At 45.9% G+C, this 27181-nt stretch overlaps 1 protein-coding gene across 6 annotated transcripts; it reads left to right on the forward strand.

The window, feature by feature from the left end:
• Positions 1-4361: 4361 nt before the first annotated feature.
• On the forward strand, positions 4362-25355 carry LOC108160135 (high affinity cAMP-specific and IBMX-insensitive 3',5'-cyclic phosphodiesterase 8). Of its 6 annotated transcripts, none has more exons than XM_033391198.1 (19): positions 4362-4515; positions 9394-10166; positions 10250-10334; positions 16717-16841; positions 19098-19154; positions 19264-19469; positions 19667-19726; positions 19818-19872; positions 19972-20070; positions 20606-20716; positions 20828-20997; positions 21086-21296; positions 22592-22759; positions 22821-22919; positions 23004-23252; positions 23349-23571; positions 23646-23803; positions 23873-24143; positions 24218-25355. In XM_033391198.1, the coding sequence occupies exons 2-19, from the start codon at positions 9849-9851 to the stop codon at positions 24358-24360; spliced, it is 2808 nt and encodes a 935-aa protein (XP_033247089.1). In that variant the 5' UTR covers positions 4362-4515; positions 9394-9848; the 3' UTR covers positions 24361-25355. The 6 variants fall into 6 exon arrangements, with proteins under 6 accessions (XP_033247089.1, XP_033247090.1, XP_033247091.1 ...); XM_033391199.1 differs by having other exon boundaries at positions 22619-22759; XM_033391200.1 differs by lacking the exons at positions 4362-4515; positions 9394-10166; positions 10250-10334 and adding an exon at positions 13667-13892.
• The last annotated feature ends 1826 nt before the right edge of the window (positions 25356-27181 follow it).

The following is a 27181-nucleotide window of genomic DNA, read 5'->3' on the forward strand; positions in this document are numbered from 1 at the left end:
GGGCCTGAGTGGTTTCCCTTGCTCTGGCCCACTCACGGCTGCTACAATCGCTCTGAAAATAACAAAAGCGATCCCTGTTTTGATCTACTCGTGTGGATTTATGAAAAATTGCATCATCTTCATATATTTCCTATTAAAATTTGCTGTTTCTTTAATTTCTTTGTATTAAGCCTTGGGCTTTTGGGCTTTTGGCCAGCACAGCTGAGCGATTAAAAGCTGATTTTAAAAGTTGCAGAATTATTCTCCAGTCTTTGTACAAAATCTGCCCAACGACAATAACTGATGGCAAAGCCACAGATATTTATACTAGAAGCATACTCTGTGCTGTAATTATTTCAATGAAATTTATGAAAATTATTGTGGTTTTGGGGGAAGTTCAAACAGCGTTTGAAGTTCACTTTGTGGTTGCAATTTGTCAGGAATTTCCATTTAATCAAATGTCCTGTGCACCAGGAATGCGGCTAGCGACTGTCATTGGTCAGTCAGAGCTATTCAATTAGCAATAAATAAATAAAGCCAAACAACTTGTTGCAGATGATTTCAGCAGAGACCAGCTGACAGCCAGGTGTAATAAATGGCGAATATAAAGAATAAATAACTCCCAGGGGAATGCTGCAGGTCACGTGCTGTGAATGTGTTCGGTCTCGAATTACCCAACTAATCAGGAAGCGGCCCCTCCATAAATCGTGAATATTTTTTGGCCAGGAGAAGAAGCAGTGGCATGGCTGCGAGCATTTTCTTGCTGACACAAAGGAACGAATAACCAAAAACATTACATTACAGAAATTAGCCCCAAAGAATGGAAAGCGCAGGGAACGGCAACTGGGAAATATATGTACATACATATGTATTTATGGATGATATGTACCTACACATATGTATATTAAACATACATATAGTACATACATATGTATGTATGTATATTGATGTTGCTGCTCAAATTAAAGGCCAATAATACAGTAATCAAGTTGGCATCGCATCCAATCGGCCTATGGCCACCCAAAGCCCAACCGAACCAAATCACCCACAGAGACACCCACAAACACACCTATACTTGGGGGCAGACACACACGCACCTTGACAGGCAGCGGCGCTTAAAAGTATTTATAAATTTTATATAATGTGCTTTCGTGCAAAAGATACAGGACGTATCCCTCCCCGCCTCCCCGCCTCCCCGCCTCCACGCCTCCAATGCCCAATGCCCCCCAGCATGAGGTACATAAAGTACAATAGCGGTTTGCCCTTTTTGGTGCCGAGCGGGAAGTAACCTCTATTATTTACCAATACAAACTAAGCTTTAAAAAAGAAATGTAAAATTACCCAGCTGATGTGTGGGGCAGCGGGGAAGGCCCGAGCACGAACACGAGCAGGAGCATGAGCACGAGCACGAAAAGGATAAAAGAAGACGCACGCGGCACGAGCACGAGCGGGAGACAAACATGTTTACCCCCCAGTCACACACACATCGCATCGCATAGCATCACATGTTTAATACAACAATTGTGTGGCTTTTTTAGTACACAGAGTGCGACGGAGGGGAGGAGTCATTGTGGATGTGTTTATATGGTATGGTATGTGTGTGCGTGCCTGCCGCGGCTCGAGCTACGGCCTGTACGCAAGCAACAGTTGTCCCGCAGCTCGAGAGAATGTTGCCGAGCATAAAAGCTTGCCACTGCAGGCAGGCAGGCAAAAGCAGCGGCGACAGCGACGCCTGCGCATTACGCCGTGCCTTCGTCGGACGAAAGATTGTTGCCTACTTCTGGGGGCAGGCGACAGCAGGAGCAGCAGGAATATGTACAATGCAAATACATACATTCATTCATCCCTCCTAAGGTTCCCTGGGAAGCTTGGCTGGGAGCAGCGCGGAGGCAGCTTCAACTTCACCCTTATCAGAAAGCTCTCCACACACACACACACACACACACATACAGGTATCACCGTTTTGTATCTCAACATTTGCGGGCATGCAACAAGCATGCTTTGTTTGTATCCGTGTGTACGGCAGAGGCGGGGAAGCGTCTCCTTCTGCTGTTGCTGCTGCTGCTGCTGCTGGGGCTGCTCAACATAAGCGTTCGGGTGTCACGATGATGTGGAACGACCACGACGACTACAACGACGCCGACGACGGGAACAGAACAGCACTCGACTTATGTAGAATTTTTTGCACACTTGAGAGTTTAGTTCAGTTTTGGCAGAATTGATAGATACTCGTACCCGCAGCGCAGCTCGCAGTTGTACCGTTTGCGGCAGATATAGATACAGATACAAACGCACACAGGCACACAGCCACAACAGCACAGACACTGGCACTGGCACAGGTTTTCCCCGTTTTTTTTTGGACTCACTGGCTTGCCTAACTGACTGCCTGACTGCCCGTCAGTCTGGGCCACATCGTGTCTATCCGTTGCCATTAGGCAGAAGGCAGAACCAGCGCCAGAACCAAAGCCAAAGCCAAATGTAAAAGCAAAAGCCAAACCAAAATCGGCAGCACGCTTCCAGTGGGAAAACATTCCGCTTGTTCCCGCTGCTACCGACGCGTCGGTCGGTCCTAGTCCGTCAATGAATCTACGTTGATTTTTTTTATCAGTTCGCAATTGTGATTTACAATACAACCAACCACCACAAATATATGTATATACTTTATATATATATATAAACGTACAATCCACCACAGACCCCCGAGTGCATTCAGCGGCAAAAAATTAAAGTTAAAGTGCTTTCCAGTGCTCGAAGTTCTCCAGGTATCACAGGACTGTCATCAGGCTGCAATTCTCAAGCAATTTGCATAAGGTAATACATTTTCCCCCGAAGCCCCAGAGCCCCAGAGCCCCAAACCCCAAAACCCAAAACCCCGTTGTGCCAAATTGATGTGAATATGGTGTCTCCCCTTCGGAAGCCTCGGCATACCGTGATTTTTCTCTTCCTCCCCCAAAAAACTAGCTCCAGCTAATTGATAGTGGAGCCAGGCCAGGAGTTTGGGAGTTCAGGCAAACGCAATTACAATTACCAGATGAAGGAAGGAAAAAACAGCAAATATGCTCTTACTAGGTTGAATATAAGCTCATCAAGGGGCCAGGCACAAGCACAAGCACAGGCACAAGAACTGTTCCGTGCATATGCGTGTATGAGTGTGTTTGTGTACTTTTGCATGTGTTTTGTGTGTGTGTTTGTGAGTTTGTGTGCCGGGGTCTCAGTAAAGTTAAGCTGCTTGCGGGATGCAGAGACTCCTAGCAGAGCAGGAGTGGGTTGGGTTTCGTCGGGGTGAAAGGTACAAATATATACTACTTGATTGAATAGCCGGACGAGTCATCCCTGATTTTTTCCATTGATTCCATTTCCATTGAGTAGTGTAGCTCTGCTATCAACAAAATGACATTACCACTGACAGTGTCACAGGAAATGCTTCAAAGTCCGTATCAATAAACAGTTTGGATCATTTTGATTACTCTGATCATAGAAGATGATATTATTCAAAGTAGATTTGAACTTTATCTCGTAATCTATGGATATACACCTTCCACTCCTAAACATAGACACTTCCATAGTGATAGAACCTGCATCTATATAATAGCAATCCTTACACTTTGTATAAAAGTACCTATCACAATGGGGGACGAGAAACCTATCGATAGTAAGAGCAAAATGGCCGATATTCGGAAAACCATGAACTTTGGGAGTCATAGTTCTATGATTTTTCCAGCTATACAAATTTCAAGGTTCATTGTTCTGATGTATAAAATTTAAGAATATTCGAATGAAACACTCACTGCTTTTTCAATCAAGTAAAGTTTCCAATAAGGTTCCACTTTGCTTTAAGAGCTTTCTTTTTGAATTATACTAATTTACCAAATTTTAGAAGTCTTGTTTGTTTATAGTCTTTTGTCCCGCTAATAATATTATAAGTTCCCTATGCATTTCCGTATTTCAATAAACAATCGGTGGAATCTTATTATCTCCCATTAAAAGGTAACTCAAACACTTTCCACCGGGTCCACCAACTCCCCTTGATATATATCGAACAGCCTGAACTCTCTCACGCGATCAGCTCCAACGCAATGTGCTCTCTGCTCTCCCTTGCGCTCAGCTATTTGGCTTTGATTTCTTTTCTTCGGTGCACACATGTGTGCATACATATATGTATGTTTATTCATTCTGCTGCCTCTCACAGCTCTCTTGCGCTCTCAAGCTCAGACTCTGATACATACTTGTTGTACTCGTACTTCTCGTTCGCGCTGTTGCTGTTGCGTATCGTTGCTCTCAATCGAGATTGTTTTAGTTTTTCTACCATTTGGCTGCTTTTCGTTCGTTTGCCTTTTGCGCTCCGTACGTCTGTGTTTCGTTTCGTTTTCTTTTGTGTTTCGTACGAGCCGGAGCTGGGAGCGAAATCATTTGACGTTTTGCTTTGACAGGCAACCGTCGTCGCGTCGCCGTCGATCGCCGCTCTGTTTCGATTCGATCCGATCCGCTCGCTCATTCTCGGGGTCGGTCTGATCGTCGTGTCGTCGTCGTCTAGTTGTGAGTCCCGTGCATCTTACGCAGAAAGCAATACACTCCACCCACCCACTAAACAGTGCCAGCCACCCCCCCTCTCTCCAGTTCCAACTCCGCTATAATCGAATATCATATTCACTCGATTGCTGATCAATATGCGTGTGTGTGTGTGTGTGTGTGTCTGTGTGTTGGCAGAAGCAGCAAAGGCAGCGGCATCGGCAGCAGCAGCAGCAGCAGCACCAGTAAATATGAGCCAATTGTATCTCTCAGATACTTCGTGGTGTTATCGGTGCCGCTGCTGCTGCTGCTACTACATTTGTGTGACGACACAGTGGGTGCTGCCGCTGCTATTATTATTTTTAATGCATTGCATTTACGATTCGTGTATCTACATACATATTTTGCAATATCTTGTGCGTCAACAGCAACAACAAGCACACAACACAACACAACACAACACAGCACAGCACAAGACCACATCCGTGCGATGAACGTGACCTCCCGCGTATTAAAATAAATTCTAATTTGTGGAAGAACGAAAGAGCAACGAAAATTGTATTCTTATTGTTATTCTGGCGATACATACACATGTACATACATGTACATACATATATGCGCGAAGAAGTGCCGCCGCGTATCTATGAGAGCATACTCACTCAGTGTGTTTGTGTGTGTGCGTGTGTCCCCCAATATTTGTCATGAGTGCGTATTCCCCCCCGACCCCAAACACCATTGTTCATGTGTATTTGTTTAATTTATATCTAGAGTCTGATATAAATATTAAAATAAGAAAGTATACGTAAGTAGTATATGAAAAATATCAGAGGTAGCCACAACTAAGCGACGAATTTTCTGGTACGTCAACAGATAATGTATTGTGCGAGATATACATATACGTATATGTGTTCGTTCTGGTTGGACATTTCTGTTTTAATTTTCGCGGAATTTCGACTGGTGGAGGGGGGGGGGGGGGGGGGAACTTCTTACACACAGTTGGATACAGATACAAGATATAGTTAGCCCCAATCGGTTGTATATCCACCTTGGAAGTGCCCGAGTCGTCTGGCAGGTGCCCTCCAAAAAGATCATAAAATAAAATATCATAAAATATAATAAAATTTCGGTTAAAAGTAGTTGACGGTGCGGGAGGGGGAACTTCTCATGCAACTGGCGTCGTAAAAACATTTTCAGTTTTTAATTTATCTGAATACGGCCTGAATACGACGCTGGGACGGTGAGACGGTGGGGCCGGGGGGAGGGGGGTACATGGCTTCCCATAAAAATACCGCTTAAAATGTTGTCGCAGTGTCCGCTCGGTGGCAAGTCCGTGTCCGTGCAGGGGGTGGCGAGGGGGTGGGGAGTCGAGAGGTAAGGTTGCCATAAACAATGCGAAAAATATCGCTTCGCTGTACTTATAAACAAGCCACAATAAATTTGCAATTGGCGTTCGCATTTTGCATTTTTCATTTTTCATTATTTCAGACTCGTTTCGATTTTTGGGCCCCCTTTCGATTTTGTGTATCTCGAGGGACTCGTGGGGGGACTGACCCATTTCGGCGATTATCTAATGACTGATTTCTACATACATACATACATACGTACAGTATTGTATTGTACAGTATATACGCGTACACATATTCATTCCGTGGATTCCTTTTCATTTTCACTATCTGTGCGATAGGTGGGTAGACCCTCCTCCCACTCTCCCTCTCCCAATCAGTATTTTTCGTGGTGGGCTTAATTAATTCTCGATTTTAACTGTTTATTAAAAGGGAATGAATGCTTTCGACTGATATTGTCGAGAGCTGTCCAGTTGTTGGTGTAACGCCAAGACGCGCGGGGTGTTTGGTATTGTTAACAGCAAATAAATCCGCATAGCTACCCTGCATACTGATGGGGAATATTCAGCGGAACGGAATTCGAACGCACCAAACAACAAATAGACACCAGCAGGGGGCGGAGTGGGGGAAAAGCAAAAGAAAATCATCGAGCAGCTGAACGAAAAGAGCGAGAGATACCTTGAACATTTCTTGTATTATTATAACTACAGTTATGCAACCTGCACCCTGCACCCCCCTTCCAAACCCATAGTTGGCATGTCTGCAGGCTCTTCCGTCCAACTTTATTCGCAGCTCAATTCGCAGTTTGCCAAATGGCGGCGCAGCACGGCTGTATTGTCAACCGCTTGCGGCAATCAGCACTCACTAATCTGCTCCCTCTCTCTCTCTCTCTCTCTTTTACACCCGCCGCAGCTCCCTCTAATCGCAGTAGTGGGACTGGTTCTAGTTCTGATTCCGAATCTGATTCAGATTCTGGATATTCCGTTGCGACACTTTGTGGCCCCCCCCCCACCGCCCCTTCCATGCCTTGCACCCATACCCATCCATCTATTGTGTTATCTCGCGCTTGAGATCGCCATTTGAAATTCAAATTTTCAACTGGCAAACTCTGTCAAACGGCCGGAAAAGTCTCCCATTGATATTGTAGGCAGAGCCTATGTATATGTATGTCTCTCTCTCTCGGCCTCTCTGTCTGTCTGTCTGTCTGTGTGCGTGTTCTTTCATGTTCATTATTAATTGGGCAGTGTCCAGCCTTCCGCTTGTAAAAGATTAGTTTCTGTTTCTTTGTGAGGCCTCAAGGCCCCCCCTGCGATCATCCACAAACAATTTCGAGGATGTTTGCCGACATTTGGGACCCAAGAGGAAGCCAATTCAGGAAACTTTGAGGAAACTGCGAAATGTATCATGAATTTCCATAATTCACATCACTGCTTTTCCCCATAAGGCTGTCTGTCTTTGTTTTTGCAAAAGTCTAATGTCGTACAGCTATGCCATGAGTGTGTGATATCCGAATATCTCTATAGGGAATCAGAGTCGTATAAAATATATGTATAAAGACGGCGCTATAGGCAGTCATGTAATGTAAACAGAAAACCACAGTCCGCAGTCCGCTCAGCTGCAGAACATCAGTTGGCAAAAACTATTAGATACAAAATTGCTGAAATGCGTTTCGATGTTTGGTGTTCGATGTTCTTCTTATGGACTGCGCCAGCTTCGTTTCGTATATGGCCAGGCTCCATTTGATACATACTGGTACATACAGCTGCGGCCACGATATTATATATTTCTCTGGGAATACGAATACGTAAGTTTGGCTGGCAATTCTATTGGAGACCACAAGCACCTGCATACTAATCGGATTGCCCCAGGCAGCCGTGACGGTGCCTGCTGACTGCTGCAGCCAGTGGCGGGGCCCAACGGAATTTGGCACTTTGTGGGGGCAGAGTTGGTTGCCTACCGCAAGGCGCTGTAGCAGGGCAGAGCAGAGCTTGGCAGCAAGATGCCACCTGTCCTTGGCAACAAATTACGTAGACGTACCCACGGGGAGGGGGCAAGGCGCTCTTTATTTATTTGAAAACTTAAATGAGCCAAAGTGAACAGCGAAAGCCATTATTTGTTCGTTTTAATATGGCCCGCGTCTAAAAATAATTTGTTTAAATCAACAAACACACCATAGACTAGACTACACCGATCTGTGCATACTCGATGGGGAATCTATCGTGTTTACCTCCTCTCCCCCACTCTCACCTACCTCCTCTATCGCATTGTCTTGGCTGGGACTGGTGCTGGTGCTGTGAGATGTGGATGATGCCTTTGTTGGCTCTGGGGCTGTTTATCTTCCTGTTTGCGCCTTCTGCAGTGACGCCTTTGTCTTTTGCAACCGACAATGCAACAGTCGGAGGCACCCAGTTGGAGAGACAACAAGTGTCCTTATAGATACATAGTACATGTATTTATGCAGATGAAAGACAGCCTCTGCTTTTGCTTTTGCCTTTGCCTTTGACAAGTCAATCAATGTCGCTGGGGATAAGACTATCTCCGGTTTGGCCAGCCACTTCCTCTGGGAGCGGACGCAAAGTTTCACCAACAGACATGATCAGGATCCCCTCCAGAAACGGAGGCAGAGAACGGGGTTGAGTGGCATGTTCCGCCCGCTAATTGAAGCAGGTCGTCTTTGAGATGTCAATGTCGAAGGACTTTGCAACTAATATCCGTTCCGTTCTATTGCACTTCAGGCACAGTCGTTGCTTGTCAGGGCTTTGCTTTCATTAAAGATTTCGTGCGACTTGGACTGGACACATATACCATCAAATCCATACGCAATAGGGTAATATGGCACGCGAGAAAATCAAGTGCCCGCCCAGGGGCCGCCCTGATGGCTGTCCCTCAGAGTTGGCCAACTTTTGGGACTCTAAAGGGAAGGAGCCGATACAAATCTCGGACTCTGACTGGGCATTATTCATAGGTAGGTCGGTGGTCCGGTCACGTGCCACGGAGCACCACCTCGCCTTGGCTTCGATAATCATTGCCAATATTTGGGCCTTTATGAATTTATAACAATCAGCCTGAGACGTTTTTTTTTTGTTTTTTTTCTTATAACAATTATGCGGGTGTCTCGTACATTTTCGATGAGAGTTTCAATGAAACGACTTGGCCTTCCATGGTTATTCCCTGGCACCAACACAACACTCAAGTCTTCTCGTAACCGTAATTTAAGGCAGCTCATCGCTTATCATTTGCATTTATCATTGTCAATTAACGGGTTTCTTGGGGTCCGTAGTCGAGCTTCGGCCAAAAGCCAACTAGAGTGTAGGTCAGTGATGGCAAACTGAGGGAAGGAAGGGTTCCTTTAAATGCCTTAGAGCAATATTATGGAAATATTCAAAGGTAGAAGGTTGAATAATTGTCACCTTATCCTGCCTTATCTATAAATATACACAAATTAATGAATGGGGAATGCAGTTCCCCCATGATTATCCGCAAAACTCACAATGCATTTTGATTGGGCCATGAATAACGCACCTTCCTCTCTCCCTGCCATTGCTCTCTCTCCTCTTTTCAGTTTTGGGAAAAATGTGAGGCAGTGGCAATCCGGCAATCGTCAGTCAATCAATAGACCGCTGCCCAAAAATGTTTCAATTATGTTATCGGCAACCACAAGAAGAGCTACAACATCAATTACAGCAACACCAGAGGCAGCAGCAACTGAATCATCGAGAGCAATTAAACGTCAGCAGCAGCAGCAACCACAGAGCCGCATTGGCCGTGTCCGAAGGAGCCGAGGCGGAAGAAGCGTAGACCAGAGCAGGCAAAGCAGTGGAAGAGGAATAGGCAGCCAATCATCCATCCAAGGAACCAAAACCGAAACCAAAATCAAAACCAGAACCAGAACCAAATTAATACGTAACCAAGAGCAATTTGGCATAGCAACCGCCACAGGAACACGTCCCGGGTGCCACGTTCAGAGGGTCTAAGGGAGCAGCAGAGCAGAGGAAAAGTCAGAAGCAGGACTTCGACATGGGCTGCTCGCCAAGCACACTCCCCAATTCCGCCTCCACCAACGCCAACACCAACGCTGGCCCCACTGCAGCCAATTCCGTCCCCCTCTCCCTCGACGCCACTGAAAAGGATGGCAGCCGTCTGTTCTGCATCAAGCTGCGGCGCAGCCGTCTACGCCGCTGCAGCTGCGGCGGAGTCGCCCTCCAGCAGGGTGACGGCAACGGCAACGGCAGCACTGCGGGCAGTGCAACCTGCGGCAGTGGAACGGGCGACAATCTGTGCCACCAGGTGCTCCTGAATCCGCTTCAGGCCAAGAACGAGGCTGACTACGAAAAGGTAACCAAATACGCCCTCCAATCCCCAATACCCAATCCCCTCTTGCCCGAACTTGCCGTCTTTCAACTTACCGTCTTTCACAGCTAAGCACTGGAAAAAAGGACTCGATTGTGACGGTGGCAGCATTGGGCAACTTCACCCACAGTGTGGTGCGACGTGCCACAGGCAGTAAGTACCCGTTATTTAAATCATTTTCACCGCTTGATTTTGGGGCAGTTCTTATAGGAACCAATTGCTCTTCCTCTCGCCCTTCCAGACTTCATAATAGCAAATATGCTCGTAGATAAGCCCCCAGATTGAAGAACCCTGTTCCTAATCTGAAGTGACAGTGCTCCAACCTCAAGAGCTCCCTCAATGGTAGCTGATAATACAATAATTATCTTTTGGAATCTCAGTATTTCAGAAATGCTTAAATATGTACGGGTATTTCCTCCAAGATTAATTGTGTTTTATGGCACAAATCATTCAAGAATCCATCAAGCATCATTCTAATCCAATCAGCTCAAGTGGTAGCCATAACGCTCCCCAGATAAAAGTCAAATCGTGCACAAAAGTCGTACAGGGTATCCGCAGTTCGTTGTTAGGTGATACGGAGGGACAGGCACAGGTAATACGATCGCTGAGAAGTCAGCTGGCGCTTGTCTAAGCTTCAAGCGCAGCTGTTTTGTGGATGACCAATTAACAGTTGCTTGCCGCCTCTCTCCCCTGTCTGGGGCTGGGTTCTGTTCTGGCTCTGGCTCTGGGTCTGAGCTTCGGCTTTCAATGGGAGCTTCGGTAGCAGCAAAGCAATTGTCCAAAGAGCGTGAACGAGCATTACTCTCTGAGTTTCTGTCTGGCTTGTGGCCACTTGGTGTGAAACTTGATCGCTCTCAGCAAATGTGATCGCCAAGAGAGCGCCAAGTTTGCGAGATAAAGCGAAAGAGAGCAAGCTTCGGTTGTCATTGGAGCAAAGGAGAGGAGCGCAGCGCAGAGCAGAGCAGAGCAGACCAAAGCAAAGCTCGCCCCAACATCGCTTCGGCAACAGCTGCTCCCCATGTATGGAGTCATTCGCTTTTAACTGTTTCGTCGCGTCGGTTGCGTGTACTATACGTACCCCTGCATCGCATGTATACCGAAACGCACACATACTCGTATGCATCGTATGCTCCTCCGGCCTGGTCTCTGTAGAATACACTGTAACCGAGGTGTGTGTACGGATTTCGAAAGCCTCACGCACTATGCAAATTTCAAGAGGAGTTTGATCTTGCGGGCGTGTCTCCATCTCGTCGCCAGTCGGTCCCCTTTCGATGTGCACCGGTGCGCGGTGCGGTGCGGTGCGGTTCGTATCGGTTCTGTTCAGTTCAGTTGAGTTCAGTTCGGTGAGAACTGGTCGCTCCAATCGCGGCCTAATGCAGTGGCACAAATTTGGCAAGTCGTGCCAGTGCATGGCCCAGGGCCAACCAGTCCCGAGCCCCCACCAAACCGAGTGCAATTAAAAAACGCATAGAGTAACAACTTCTCAGATACAATACAAACCCGAAACCATAACCGAATCAGAATCAGAAACAGAAACAGAACCCGAAACAGAAACAGAAACTGAAACAGCAACGTCGATGTGGAAAAAAACAGCTTGGCATGCTCTAAAATACAGCAACAACCAACCAACCAACAACCCCATACGAAACTCACTCACACTCGGGCACAGGAGGGTATCAAAAAATGTGTTAAAAATCAAAACAAACTTCACAACTAAGTGTGCCACAAAAAGGCAGCAAAAGCAATAGCAACAAGAACAAGTGTAACGAGTAGCAATCCACAATCCACGACTAGAATTTGTATCTGTGTATCTGTCTGCTGGTCAATACATCCACCCGTCCATCCATCCATCTGTATCCACCGCAGCCGTATGTGTATCTGCGCTTCTTTCATTCTTGAATTTGCTCTGCACCAGCTATTGTTTCGCTTTCGTTTCGGCTCATTAGCTGAGAAGATCCGCATACACACCAATACACTGCGATTAATATGCAAAGATTCACATGACAAAATCTGGTTCCCCGATCGCCTGCGGCATCTCTCACTCTACTGCTATATCGCATCTCTCGCTGTAAGCAATGGATCGATCGCCCACGATATGGCGCCAAAACATCAATCAAAGCCAAAGAAAACAAACCGAGCGAACGATCGCTTGACAACGATTCATTATGTGTCCTAATCCCACCCCCTGTCGGACTCCGCAGTTTATCAGTTTTCACATCAATTAAATTTAAAGAAATCGTAATTGAATTGATGACCCATCCAATTTTCCAATTTTCGCTAAGTAGAGCCAGATTCACCTCCGAATTTTACAGAAATCTTTTATATTTTTCTGGGTTTAGCCGACCACGTGAAGTCATTTTCATGAATATTGCGCGCCAAGTCAGAGAGACCAGAGACCACATCAGACCCGACCCGTCCAGCCCAGTTGGAGATTAGATTATGCCAAAACGAAGACTGCTGAATATTGCTCGCACAGAACACCCAAAACCCCGCCCTTGGGCTGTTTGGGAAGCCCCCTGTCGTCCGGCCACAAAACGGCCACAGTTGGTATCAATATGGAGCCATTGTTATATGGCCAGTGTCCCGTATGTCCCGTGTGCCATGTCCGGCTATCAACGGCGAGTATCGCTGAGCAAAGAAGATCGCGCGGTGGCAGATAAAGTCCCTGTCTGCCCCTCCCTTCGGACAGTTTGATTCCGATTTGGGCCCACCACGACTGCTACTCGTATGTGAATCCAATAAAGCGCACACAGGCTACACTCATAGATAGAATAGATGTAGATTGTGCACGCGTTTCTCCCATTCCCATACCCATGCCCATGCCCATTTCCATGAGCTGTATCTGTATCTGCATCTGCAACTGTATCTGTGGCAGTATCTGCCCCGCACACACACACACACACACACTCACACACAGTGTGCGGGGGCTAAACATCTGAATACTATGAGCAAACTTGGCTGATATTATCTTATCACAAATTAATTGGTTGCCATGACAGCGACACAAGGCGCAAAAGGCCCCAAAAGCACCAAAAAATGATCGGCCAACGTTGGCGGCTCTGAGCCGCTGCTGCCTTCCGGCTCTGGCTCTGGCTCTGGCCCTGCCCCTGCCCCTGCCCCTCCGAGAGGTGGATAATCCGCTCTTTGTATTAAAATTTAATTTTCTTCTGGCTATTTGTGATTCCATTGCACCTGCCCGCTCCCTCCCTCCACCGCTTCCCCCTGTTCCATTTGCGTGTTTTTCTATTTCTCTAAGCGCCTTAGATACGCCTCACTGTACGCGTAGATACAAATGTATCTGGCAGCCCAGCAGACCGTTAGTTTACCCTGAAGCGCACCTTCTGCTGCCGTTGTCGCTGCTGCTGCGGCTGCTGCCACTGCCACTGGCTCTGTTGGCTTCAGAATCCGTGCGAGAATTATCATCTGGCAAACAGTTCTTCATAACGGATTAGAGCGGACGTTGTGTCTAGTCTGGGGTCGCCTTTTGCCACCCAGCCCATCCGAGCGTCTCTTGGCCATTTGGCTCCCAGATTTTCAGTCTCAGTTTCAATTTCAGTTTTCGTTTAAATGTGATTTCAGTGTGAATTCGGATGTGGTGGCGCGAATATCCCCAATCGATCAACCTATCCCCGTAGGCCTTGCAGTGCAGCACTTCTGTGCAACTTGCAGTCTAATTTTTCTGTTCTTGCCGTGCCCTAATGAGCCAGTGTAGTAAGTATCTGCAGCAGTTCAGTGTGGTGTGGTGTGGTGTGGTGTGTGTGTGTGTGTCTCGAAATAGTTTTCCAAACTTGAAAAGTGGAGTGGATGGATATGGCAGAGGATTGGAGCGGAGTGGAGTGGAATGGAGTGGCGGCTAGAGCCTGTTGCTGGCGACGTCAGCAGGCTGTGTGGCAGGCGGCTGCTGTTCCCTGCTTTTATCTAAGCAATTTATCGATTTTCGTTTAGATTACAACGCGTGTACCGCCCCCCACCCCCCTCTCTCACTCTCTCTCTCTCTCTCTCTGTCTCTTTCTCTCACGGAGTGTTCCCTTCCCTTGGCTACCCCTGCCGAAAATATAACACAGACGATAAGATACACTCGACCCATTTGAATAAGCGCAAATATTCTGTCCCCCCCCCTTAGACGGGGGGGGCGCGGGCAGTGCTGTACATACACGTATTACGTACACATTCGTACACTCGACTTTTGTATATGGATCTCGTAGAGCCCCTGTACACACTCGGACTACATGCAGAGCCTGACGCTGAAGCACTCTCTCTCTCTCTATCCCCAGGTCCCTCTTTGACCCTAACTCTGTGGGTACTTTCCCCCTGGATAGTTTTTTGTTTATGCCCCATTCAGCTGTATGTACATATCGAATATATTCTCATATAGTATGGAAAATACATATCTTTCGGGCAGGAGTTCTCGCATGCATGTGGAGCAGTTTATCATTACGCACTAATTGTGCGAAATCAATGCCACACAGACAGATAAACGAACGGATAAAGCGGCAACAAAACAACATACAAAACAATACTAGTGCACATAGATGACAATTAACATAATGCCACGAAAATAATCAAAATTTGTGTGTTTGTTCATTTGCAAACTACCCACAAAAAAACATAAACAAAAACCACCCAAATAACCATTCAACCCGACCGTCGAGCGTCGGGAAAGTCGAGTCGTGAAAGAAAGGGAATAGAACCGCATAAACAATGATAATTTCTAGTCAGCCAAACTTGGCTGGAAGCACGCCTACAACCACTGCCACCTCCCCAGTACCAGTACCAGCAACAGTACTCGTACCCGCCTCGGTCAGTGGCGCCCACACGAGTGAAGAAAGTGTTGAGAGTGCCAGTGCCCCAAGCGGTTGCAATTGTGTGGGGCAAGCGGGTGTGGGTGTGGGTGTGGGTGTGGGTGTGCATGTGAAGGTGGATGTAGATGGGCCAGTGGGCGTGGGGGCCAGACAAATGCCAGCCATGGAGGCAACAACAACAACAACAACAACAGCAACAGCAACAGCAGAAGGCAGCAGAGATTCATTAACGCGTCCGGCCTCCGAGTCCGAGCTGGCTGTGGGTAAGGTTCTTCTACGGTTCTACGGTTGGGCCCCTGCCCTCTCTATCTCTCTATCTGTCTCTCTCTCTTCAGGGGTTAAAGTTGAGGTTGATGATGCGGTTAGCAAGCGTGTGCCCGGGCCAGGGGGATCTCTGTAGTATTGCCGTGTGTGGGTTGGATGTTAGTTGTCTGTTTTCCCAGCATAACCCTGAAAAGTTGTGTCTCGGGTTGGCTGCTAAATTTCTGCTTCACATAGTTGGTTTTCGGCAATTAAATATTACGAGCGAAAATTGTGCATCCCATCAAGTGTTGCGTAAATTGTTTTAGCAAATTCCCAGAAATATTCTCAACCGAAATTCTGCACTAGCATATGGCTTCACTCGAGTATACGTACATATATTAGAAAAGTTATCCGAAACTGTAAAATTTGATATGATTAGCATTTAATTTCATTCTTCAGTTAAAAACATTCCCTTCAATTTTCGGCGAACCTTTTTGGGGCCAAAAAATTGTTTATGAAAGTTTCCAGGAACCGCAGAATTTTAATTTCCTTTTAGCTTAAGGAATGCTGAAGCTCAACTGGAGGAGCGTTTAAGAACTCCCTGCTGGAGTGTGTTCCCTTATATGAATTCTTAATATATTTACACGATTTCTGGGGCATTATAGCTTAAATGGGAAATCCCATAATAAAGTAGTTTTCTGTCTGGAGGTCTGAAGCTATTCCCCAAAATATATCCTTAGCTTTTATTGATTGAGTTACCTTTTAGTCTTCCGTCTAACAGTTGAACAGAAATGGTTTCAATTTGCATTTACCTCTTGATTCCTATAAGTTATAACGAACATGATAAATTGACTTGATGAATATTGTATAGACATAAGTAAAAATTTCCCTGGTAAATCATATTCCACGCAAGGATACTCTGAGCTTCGACTGAGCTTGAAGTTCCCCTTCAGTCCCACTCTCGTCTTGGGTTTCTCATTAAATGAAATACAATTTGTGCGGCTTAGTTTCCACTCGGGTTTCTGGCACTTCTCTCGAGCTGCCGTCAGTGACAGAGATAGAAACCTGCCCTGACCCCAAGGATCCGGTACCCTTTGGGGCCTCAGATCTGCCCGTGCCCATGCCCGTGCCCGTACGTGTGGCTATGTAGTGAGCCTTTTTGTGCATGTGTGTTGTATGTGTGTGAGAAAGTGGGCCTTCCTTCGGTTTATAAAGTGTTTTTGAAATGCCAACGCTTATAATTAAATAAAACGTGCAACAAGAGAAATTAATGGGCGTGCGTGTGGTTGTCACTGTCTCCTTGTCCTGCTGTCCTGCTGTCTCTGTGTGTGGGAATTTGTGTGGTGTCCATTCATCTTGATTGTGTGCGTGCGGGCAGCCCAAAAGTATGCAGCTTTTTCCCTGTCTGAAAACGCCCCGAAATGTAGCATACTTCTCAGCGTCGCATGTCTATAGCTCTCATCTTAAACTCTTTTTGTTATACCCTACAGGCACCGGCACTGGCACATCGGGCACCAGTTCATCCGGTGGCGGCGGTAACAATCGGCCAGGTCATCGAAAGTCATCGCTCGCCCTCGCCCTCACCCCCGAGGATGACCCAATGGATGTGTATCAGGTGAGTCGTTTGTCCGTCCCCCCTTCGCATTTCCATATCCACCTAAGGATCCACTGGATCCAAAGAGAGGTGGTTAGGCACGGTAAGTTGGGGACCGCATGGCTGTTACGTCTTTTGATAAGATCTTATCTTATCAGAACTCGGTATATGGCAGCAGAGAGCAATACGGAGCGGAGAGCATGGCAAAGTGTAGCGCTTTTCGCTCTACATTCCGCTTTAAATAGCCGCTCACCCATACCAGAGCACTGTGATATGCATGCCGGAATGTGTGTGTGTGTGTGTGTGTGTGTTTTGCTTATAAACAATAGGCTACCAGAGAAATCAAATCAATTAACATTGAAGGTGGGAAATCAAAAAGCAAAGAAAGAAAAAAAGATTATACCCCGTCGCTGTCGATCGACGTTTTCAGTTGGATGTTTGAGCGTCGCCGAGTCGCGTTTCGACCACAAATCAAAAAACTGTGAATTACTACGTGCCACCTAGAATTGATTGAGATTTGGATACAAATATACACAGATACTATCACGGATAGAGATAGAGATAGAGAAAGAAATACAGATACGATCGAGATTGTTGTATGGAAAATGCCAGGGCCTGGATCGCGTCTGTGTCTGTTCAGGCTTATGCAAACAACTTGTTATTGATCTAAGACATTGGACCGCTCAAGTGCTTAGCGTAATTGTCATTGTTATATTGTCATAGTTATTGCCATTGCGATTCCGATTGCGGCACAGTGAGTGAGTGACTGAGTGAGTGACTCCGAGTGTCGTCCGAGTGTTGTCTGAGTGCAGTTTTATAATTAGCTGAAATGCGCAATTGCTTGCCAAAACTCACGAATGTCTTTCGCCGCAAATCCTCCGCGAAATCGTCGGCAACTGGCAACCGTGCAAATCATTCGAATGATTGCCTCTCCGACAGCGACTCGGAGCAGTACACTGCGGTGGCCATGTCTGGCGGGGCTTTAGCCATTCTGTCGCCACAGTCCGATCAGCCGCACGATAATAATAATAAGAGACCACCGCACACGGATGGCGATAGCAGCTATAGCCGGCTGATAAGTGGCTCGCACTTGGAGACAGTGGCAGTGGCGCCAAATGTCCGCATCCGTACGATGGACGAAAGCTCCTTCACGGAAATGAGAGTGGAAGCGATTTCGGGGCAGGCTCCCGGTCCTACTTCCGGTCCTACTCCCGGTCCAGCGCAGCTTTCTGTACCAATTCCCGGGCGTAATTCCATTTCGTTGCCATTTGCGGGCCTCGGTTCGAGCAAAACGCCCGAGGAAATGGAACTGGAATATGAGGCGAATGTGAAGGCCGAAGGCGGAGACATTGTGACACCCCTGCGCCGCAACACCACCACCACCGGCACGAGGCCGCACAGTATGGCCCTGAACGGGGGACGCAGTGCGTCGCTGCAGCCGGAAATAGTCGAGGCCATACGCAATTTAGACGTCCAGGGGCTCTTTTTCAACAATCTCGCAATGGAGGACAGGGACGCTGAGTCGGACTCCCAGTGTCATGAAGATGCTGTGGTACTGCGGCGCAAGGTCGCCGGCCTGGAGCGAAAATCCTGCAGCCTCTACGAGCGGCGTATGCCCAAGATGCCGAAGCTCCATCTGATGGTAGCAGGAAAAAAGCCGCAGCCCCAACAGCAGCCCGAAGATGATGATGATGAGTACAAAGTTTTTCAGGTAGTTTACAGGTGCAAGAAAAGAGATGGAACAGAAACCCCAATCCTATCCGTTTGAAGTTGCGGGAAATTTCTGGGAAATGTTGCTTGTACATTTTCATTCCCCTAACTGACATGGAGCTCATCCCGCGTCTGTCTCACGGCAAATCCCTGCCTTTCGCATATCGTATTAAAAAGCAGCACAAAGCAGACATCTGTACAGCCAGTCACAGAGTTTGAAGTCAGAGCCAGCGATTTTATTTTAATTTATCATCATTTAAGCGACACGAGCGTCACACACGCATTGTACGCGTATCTGCCAGATACACAGAGCACACACACACACACACAGATCCAGATACAGATACACAACATGACGGCGGACAAACGGACAGGGACGGACAGGCAGTGGGGGAATGAAGCGAAGCCAGGTTAAGCCCTCTTATTTTGATGGAAAATCCAGAGAAGCTGTAGATTTTTATTTAATTTTACACGTTGTTTCACCTGTCCTCCCGCCACTCAACTGTCGCCCTCTCTCTCTCTCTCTCTCTCTCTCTCGCTCACTAACATCTCTACTTCTCTTTGCAGCGAAATCTCATGGACTTGAAATATCCAACCGTGCTACCACCGAATCCTCAACTTAAGGTAAGCGTAAGCTCTACTCCAGCCAGACCTGCCTCATTCAATCAATGCAATGGCTGTCCCGTCCCGTCCCGTCCCTTCTTCTATTTCCATCTCCATTTCCGTTTTCCAGGCTCTTTTAGTTTTCCACAAATCGGATAGCATCTGTGAGGCGGTCGCCTCCGCCTGCCAGCGCCACCAGCTGGACGTAACGCTGGTCAAGTCGAAGGAGGAGGCCCTGGACACGCTCCAGAAGTCGTATGCCACCGCCCAATGCTACCATCTAATCATAATTGATGCGCGCTCCTCGAAAAATCTAGATGCCGAGCATATTGCAAGGTAAGATATGCGGTTCGGGTTCGGTTCGGGAACCAAAAATTTATCTACATGAGTTGGGTCTCTCTCTCGTCTTAGGGGCTGCTCAAGTTTATATAAGTTTGGTCGAAAAGTTTTCCCAACTTTTTCATTTTGATAAACTTTACACTTTGCTATAAAACTTGCTTCTCTCTCTCTCTCTCTCTCTCTCTCCTCATCAGAACAATACGTCATACACATGGACACCATTTAACGACAATAATTGCCGTCTGCAAGAAGAGGTAAGTGGCAAGAACACGCCTAGCCATGCCCTGGCAGTTACTCAATCAACTTCGTCTGCTGGAGCCTTAAATAACGAACGACTCTTTGCAGTTTCTTCGAAAAGGATGATGTGCTAATTGCTCTATTGGACGCTGGCGTTAATAGAGTAAGTTTCCTGTTAATTGGCCCATCGGCAGCTTAAAAAGAGGCCAAAACGAGAAACATACTATATACCAGATGCTCATCGGGGTCTATTATTCCACAGTGCGTAGCCGAGACGACAAACCTGGCCATGTGCAGTGTGGAGCTGAAGCAAATACTGCACTCGATCATACGGCCCCACAATGTCATGTCCACTCAACAGGTAATCAAGTTAATGTCCTTCTCCTTGGGGGTGCTTGACAGGGAATGCACTCGCTCTGTCTCGTTCAGAAATTAATTCAATTAAATGGTCCAAGTGAAATTGTAAACCACAAGCTCAACGCAGAGCGCCCTTCCTTCACTTGCCTTCCCGTCCTCAATGTTATACGTACCACATATACCCTGTAATCGTAGAGTAGATTAGAGTAGAGTGCAAACTACAGTATATTGTGCTGCTCTGGCTCGCATAAACCTTGTGGATATCTGATTATACATACTAGAAACAAACGAAGATAAAGTTTTATTGGGAAAATAAAGCATGACGTCCTCCGTTTTTGATAATCGATAATAGCTTTAAATTTATGGAACTACTGTTCAATGGTTGAATGTAAATAAGAGTCTGATCAAACGATTTAGAATAGTTCAGAAATAGTACTAAGTGGAAACAAACACAGAAATATCCCGGGTAGCCCATAGTCGCATCGTCCTGTATCTGCCCTCCATTGGCCCGCTAAAACTGTCCTTTGTATCTCCCACAGGCACTCTACACGGCACTGCATCGGCTGAAGGAGGTGGTCCTCATCACGGACGACGTGCTGCGAATACAGTACGCGAACCGTGCCACGGAACGTCTCCTCAACATGCGGCTGGTGAGTGGATGGGTTTTAGGTGCCAGCGCTGCCGCCCCTCCTGTAGTTTTGTGCACTGTGTGCACTAGGTGCAATTGAGGCATTAATGGGATTTGCTTGTTTAACAAACAGGATGAAATCATTAGCAAGCCACTGGCGGACATTTTCGTGTCCGACCTGTCCACCATCAGCGAGCAGGGCAAGAGCATCAAAGAGTTCGATGGGATACTGACAGTGCGACGCAAGAACCAGGAGGGCATCCCCATGCACGTTCGCGTCGTCCCAGTGGCCTGCATCGGGAGGTGAGTTCGATGGTCGGTCCCTTCTCCACTCAGAGCATTAATTGGCAATCTGTCGTTTGCGTTGGGGACCTTTTTCTTTCTGTTGCAGTGCGCCCACTCACTTGATTTTCAACTTTGATGTGCCCGGCGGACAGATGGACTTCATAGCCACGCTGCCGCAGCCAAAGGAGGCGCCACGCGGCTCCCTACACTCGGTGCGGCGCTGCAGCTTCGATGTGCGGTCCATTGCCTCGGACGGATTGCGGAGGACCAGCCTGGCCAAGCTCACATCCCTGCCGCTGGAGGCCCCAATCACTAAAGTATGACTCCGCTTTGTGCGCTTTCTGGGATTTGAATTGGTTTATGGCTACAACACGGAAATGCTTCTTGTGCCTATTGGAATGACCCCAAAATGTCGTCCGTGCTTGTATCCGTGTGCGTGTGTATGTGTGTTTGCGTGTGTGTGTGTGTGTGTCTGGTTTGTGTGGTGTCCTGGTGTCGTAGTGTCCTGTCATGCCCTGTGGCGCAGCAGCAGCAGCAAAAGCAATAGCATTAGCAACAATATTTGCACAAGAACACAAACCACACACATGCCGCACCACCCACCCACCCGTGCCCGCCATCTACACACAAACACAGGCACGTCGGCGATCAGAGCCACCAGAGAGCCGCCCCTAAATGCATTTTCAGAAGTAATTCGTTTGTGCTCTGTCCACAAATGTTTGCACTCACTCTGCTCTTAATTATCGAATCACTCAATCAATTTACGGTAATATAGTCAGCGAGGAAGCAAAACATTCCATTATCTTCCTCTATTCCTCTATTCCTCTATTCCATGCCCCTGGCGCTGCAGCTTCAGCAGCATTGTGCTGCTATGCTTTTCTCTAATTATGCGAGCTCGACGTTACTGACGTCACTCACTCTCTTTCAAAGCAAAGTTAAAAGTAAATTACTTCAAGGTGACGGGCCCCGCTCTCGCGACAGCAGTTGTCAAAGTGCATGAAACCAAATTAGCTGCCGTGAGAACGCTCCTTGGTGAGGCCTCACCTTTTATTGATACACTTTGAGATAAGCAGTTACTTTTCGGCTCTCTTTGATTAGCTTTTTGCTACCGCAGCGACAGTGAGAGAGTGAGAGAGTAAGAGCACATACTTTTTTACTGCAAATGCATTTGCGGGCACCGTGTTTCCATGTTTCATCTCTCTGAAGCTCCCTAATTTGTCATCAAAAATTTCCGCCTACTAATCCCAAAAATCAACGCCAAACCGCAACCAAAACAACCTTAATTGCACATCTAAAACAACATTTTTTACATATATTCTCTTTTTATCTCTTATTTGTTATGTTCTCTTTTTTACTTTTATGTTTTGTGTACTCGAACAATGAACCAACTCATAAATACAAATATTAAAAAAAATAATGTACAAACTGTTCGTTCGCACGTTCGCTCGCTCGCTCGATTTGCTCGCTGCGCGTCGCTAACCAAAAAAAAAAACAAAAAAATACAATAATAATAATAAAAAAAAAAAATGAAACTCAAAACCAACACAACAAAAAACAAATTCAAACCAAAAAAAAAAAAACGAAACCAACTGCGCACTCACTCGCACTTTAGATAATCAATTTACTATCACAAGTACAGGAGAATTGTTCGGCCGACGAGGCGCGGCTCATAGACAAGGTCTTGGAGTTCCTGAAGCGCGAGGGACTCTACAGTCCACAAATGAAGGAGATACGAACGGATGATCCCATAGCCACCGATCTTATTGGTGCCCTATTAACGGTAAGTGCAAATGTTTAAATAAAATTAAATAGATCTCGTGATAATCTCTTCCGATCTTCAGGGACCGAGCGTTTACTCCTCGCGGCGAAGCTCGAATGACTCCATCATACGCACAGGCAGTTCTACCCGAACTGCCACCATCGTGCCCGCCAAGATGAAGGTAAGTCGGAACCAGCTTGGGAATAAATACATATGTACATATGTGAATCATTTAGTAATCCACCCACCACCCATCCTCTTCCAGGCCAATCCCATAATAATGGAACTACTTGAAGAATCTCTCAGCTGGGACTTTGATATTTTCAAATTGGAAGAGATCACCGACTACCATCCGCTGCTCTACCTGGGTATGGAAATGTTCCGCCGTTTCGACGTCTTCGCCACCCTGAACATTGAGGAAAATGTGTGCAAGGCCTGGCTGGCCGTCATAGAGGCCCACTACCACAAATCGAACACCTATCACAATAGCACACATGCCGCCGATGTCATGCAGGTGCGTGTCTGTCTGGCCTTCTGGCCATCTGGCCCCTTCCCTCCAATTACCACTTATCTATGTTTATGCTATCAATACTGTATCGTTTATCTGCAGGCCACTGGGGCGTTTATCACGCAGCTGACCAACAAGGACATGATGGTCATGGATCGCATGGAGGAGGCCATGGCTCTGATTGCGGCTGCTGCCCACGATATCGATCATCCTGGTCGCTCCTCGGCCTTTCTGTGTAACTCAAACAGCGCTCTGGCCATACTGTACAATGATCTTACGGTGCTGGAGAACCATCATGCCGCCATCACTTTCAAGCTAACTTTAGGTAAGGAAACTGAAACCGAAACCTCCATAAACGTTATCGGATGGAAGGTATCTCTAAGAATCTCTTTCCTGCAGGCGACGATAAGATCAACATATTTAAGAACCTGGACAAGGAAACATACAAATCGGCGCGCAGCACCATTATTGACATGATATTGGCCACCGAGATGACGCGACACTTTGAGCACTTGGCCAAGTTTGTGAGCGTCTTTGGGGGCGAGGAGCCGCGCGAAGTAAGTGAATTCCCCCCTTAGTATATGTATAGAATGTATGTACAAAATGGAATCCATCGTATCTCTTAGCATAACCCACAGTCGGATGAGGAGACAGCTATACTCATGCGCCGCATGCTCATCAAGGTGGCCGATGTGAGCAACCCGGCCCGGCCCATGCAGTTCTGCATCGAGTGGGCGCGGCGCATTGCCGAGGAGTACTTCATGCAGACGGACGAGGAGAAGCAGCGGCATTTGCCGATCGTTATGCCCATGTTCGATCGGGCCACATGCAGCATACCAAAGAGCCAGATCGGTTTCATCGAATACATCATACAGGACATGATGCATGCCTGGGAGAGTACGTATTGGATTTATCCTGTGTCTGCGGCAACTTGTTGAATGATCTCTCTCGCTCTCTCGTATCTTCAACAGGCTTCATTGACATGCCCCAGCTCATCACCTACATGCAGATCAACTACTCACAGTGGAAGAAGTACGACGAGCAGGGCGTGAACACATTGGCCGATGTTATGGCCATGCAGCCGCCGATGGTAAAGCTGGCTAATTCCAAATAGCATACGGCCTTCCGGAGATTATTCTCGGGTCTACTGAAGCCACTGCCGGCCCAGGCGCCGGGCACATCCACAATTGGCGAGAATGAACTGGAGGATGCGCTCTAGTGACGGCGCAGGCGTTCCGCCCGTGGCCCCACCTGGCGGCGCAGTTACTCTGCATAATCCTCTCATTGTTGCTGTTGCCCCTCCACACACCTGGATCCAGATACATGTCCAGATCCATTTCCGCTCCATCTGTCATACATATCTCGGACCAACAGGAAGGCGTCGTATGGGTACAGAGGCAGGGGCAGTGCTCCAGTGCTGCCACGCAGTCAACAACATAACAAGTGGTGCCAAGCGGTGTCGCAAAGCAGAAAACAGAAACAAATACCTAACCTAATTAAAGCAAGTTTAAACAATTATTGGGCTGGACTCAAAATTTAATGTTTAAGAAGCATCACAAAAGCGAAATCAATACAGAATCGTTAATGTATATCAAACCTATGTAAATGTGAGTCTGTATGTGTGTGCGTGTATGTCCCCCGTACCACTGTATATGTGTATGTGCTTAGGGTAAAAAAAACAAAAAAGAAAAACGCAAAAAACAAAAATAAAAATGAAAATGAAAAAAAACCACCAAACAAACAAAATGCCACAGAAATTGGATCAACAACGTAAGAACAATAGGGCGTGGCGTGCGCTCAAAAAGTACCTTTCAACGGAAAAACGGTATAACAGTATAGCACAATAGCATCTTAGCGGAATCGGTATTAGTCGGTGCCGCGCAATCAGAAACAATTTTAAGCGCGCGCACAGTGAGCGCTAAACATTTTTTTTCCCATCTAGAAGACAATCTACGTTAAGTTCTGTACTCAAAATTGTGTCTAAATAACTTAATCGTTGTGCAGATCAGAAAAATAAACGAAACCCAGAACGGAGTTGAAAATGGCAATGTAGAAACTACTAAATATACTACTATGCTATATAAAATGGTATAACTATAAAAAAAGAAACAAAAAAACTGATGAAAACCAATTCGAATCCACACTTGAGACATATGAAATTGTATGGGGCCCCTTTTACTACCTACTAATTAACTAGTTACCTACTTTCCTAACTAAGTAAACACAAAAAAAAAGGAGATCGAGGAACGAGAGAAACTTTCCTAACTAATATTATTAATGTTGTTTAGCTTTCTAAGCCCAAAATGTTTTACAATTAAGTGGAATCCTTTTTGAAATCTTTTTATCTAATTGACTGAACAAATTACATATATACATATATATATATATACATACATAACTGTATAACTAATACGAGTCGATAATATGTTCTTGTTAAAAAACAAAAGAAACAAAAACGGAAATGAAATTGAAAAGCAAAATAATATATACAATATATACATACATATATACAATTTATACAAATTTTACGAAGCATATTAAAAATAATATACATATACATATATATTTATATGTCCTATCGGCATTCATTCACACAATTACAGTTATTTGTATGTGTTACAAAAGTGTTTTATCCTGTGCTTCACGATGTTTTGATAGAAATTATATACATGTATACAAGTCACCCGAACGACCTCCTCCCACCAGAGGAAAGAAAGAACTGTGTAGTAAAATTACCCCCAATCCCCTAGAGAACCCCTAGACCTGCCCGACCCTAGAGTATCATAAAAAAGCAAAGACCCAACTGAATGAGTCGCCTGGAGATGTTCTTGCTTTCGTTTCCTCCCACCTTTCTACTGGAACAGATCGCAAAAACGCAATGAAGCATACACATATAAACGTACATAATACTGAGCGATAAGGGAATATATATATGCATATTTAATGTTGTTAATATGTGTGTTTAATTGTATGTTGTATTGGCGTAAATAAAATAAATTACAACCAGAATATATTGAAATAAAAAATACAAAATAGTGGAAACCAAGAAAAATAATTCGCAAAAATTGCGCATAGACATACATACAATATATAATACGATAAAACGCTAAACAATTCATGTGTTATATTAAATATTATATATAGATACGATACTATATGTTTCTGAACACACATACATATGATAAATCTTTACATACATACATACAACTATGTATATTTGTTACTACATCTGTTTGCTCCTTGCAGGTTAAGGATTATAAATGTTAAGATTTAGTCAAATTTATTGTAAAAACAATTACAAATGAAAACAAACAACAACCCAAACAAAATGAAAAACAAAAACAAAATGCAAATAATACGAATAAAAATTTAAAAAAAAAGATAATCTAAAAAAAAACTGCGAAAGGGAAATTTCGGGTCAAGGTTGGAACCAGTTTGTAAATGTTGGAATGCGCCTCAGGCCATTGTACGGTGGGATATTCTATCAATAAATTATATAATGAATGCTAGCGTCTGGCTCAATCATATTTCATTCAATAATGATCGTAAACATGGTCGACTCTTATGGCGCATGGCCGACCCCCACCATGCATTCAAACAACCTGTTTTGCCCAACCGAAACAAGGTATTCTTCCGATTTTATGGGTGCCAAAAAAGGGGGCATAATTTCACTTGCCAAAGCGTCAATCGAAAGGTAAACAAAGCCAAAAACTTTCTTCGGCTAAACAGAAAGGTGTCCCGAACAAAGAAAGTCTCTCGTTCCGGGCCAGGTTTACAGCACGATCGCTTCATGCAACTCGAAAATCGAGGCGCGATTCGGTAAGAAACGAGTCCGGTTACGCGTGTGGATGTGGATACTAGTATTGTATTGTGTGTCAACGGAGCGAGGGGCTAATTGCATAATCTCATGAGTAAATTCGAGATGGTAGCGTGAT

The sequence above is a fragment of the Drosophila miranda genome, chromosome 3, assembly GCF_003369915.1.
Source record: "Drosophila miranda strain MSH22 chromosome 3, D.miranda_PacBio2.1, whole genome shotgun sequence".
Classification (NCBI taxonomy): domain Eukaryota; kingdom Metazoa; phylum Arthropoda; class Insecta; order Diptera; family Drosophilidae; genus Drosophila; species Drosophila miranda.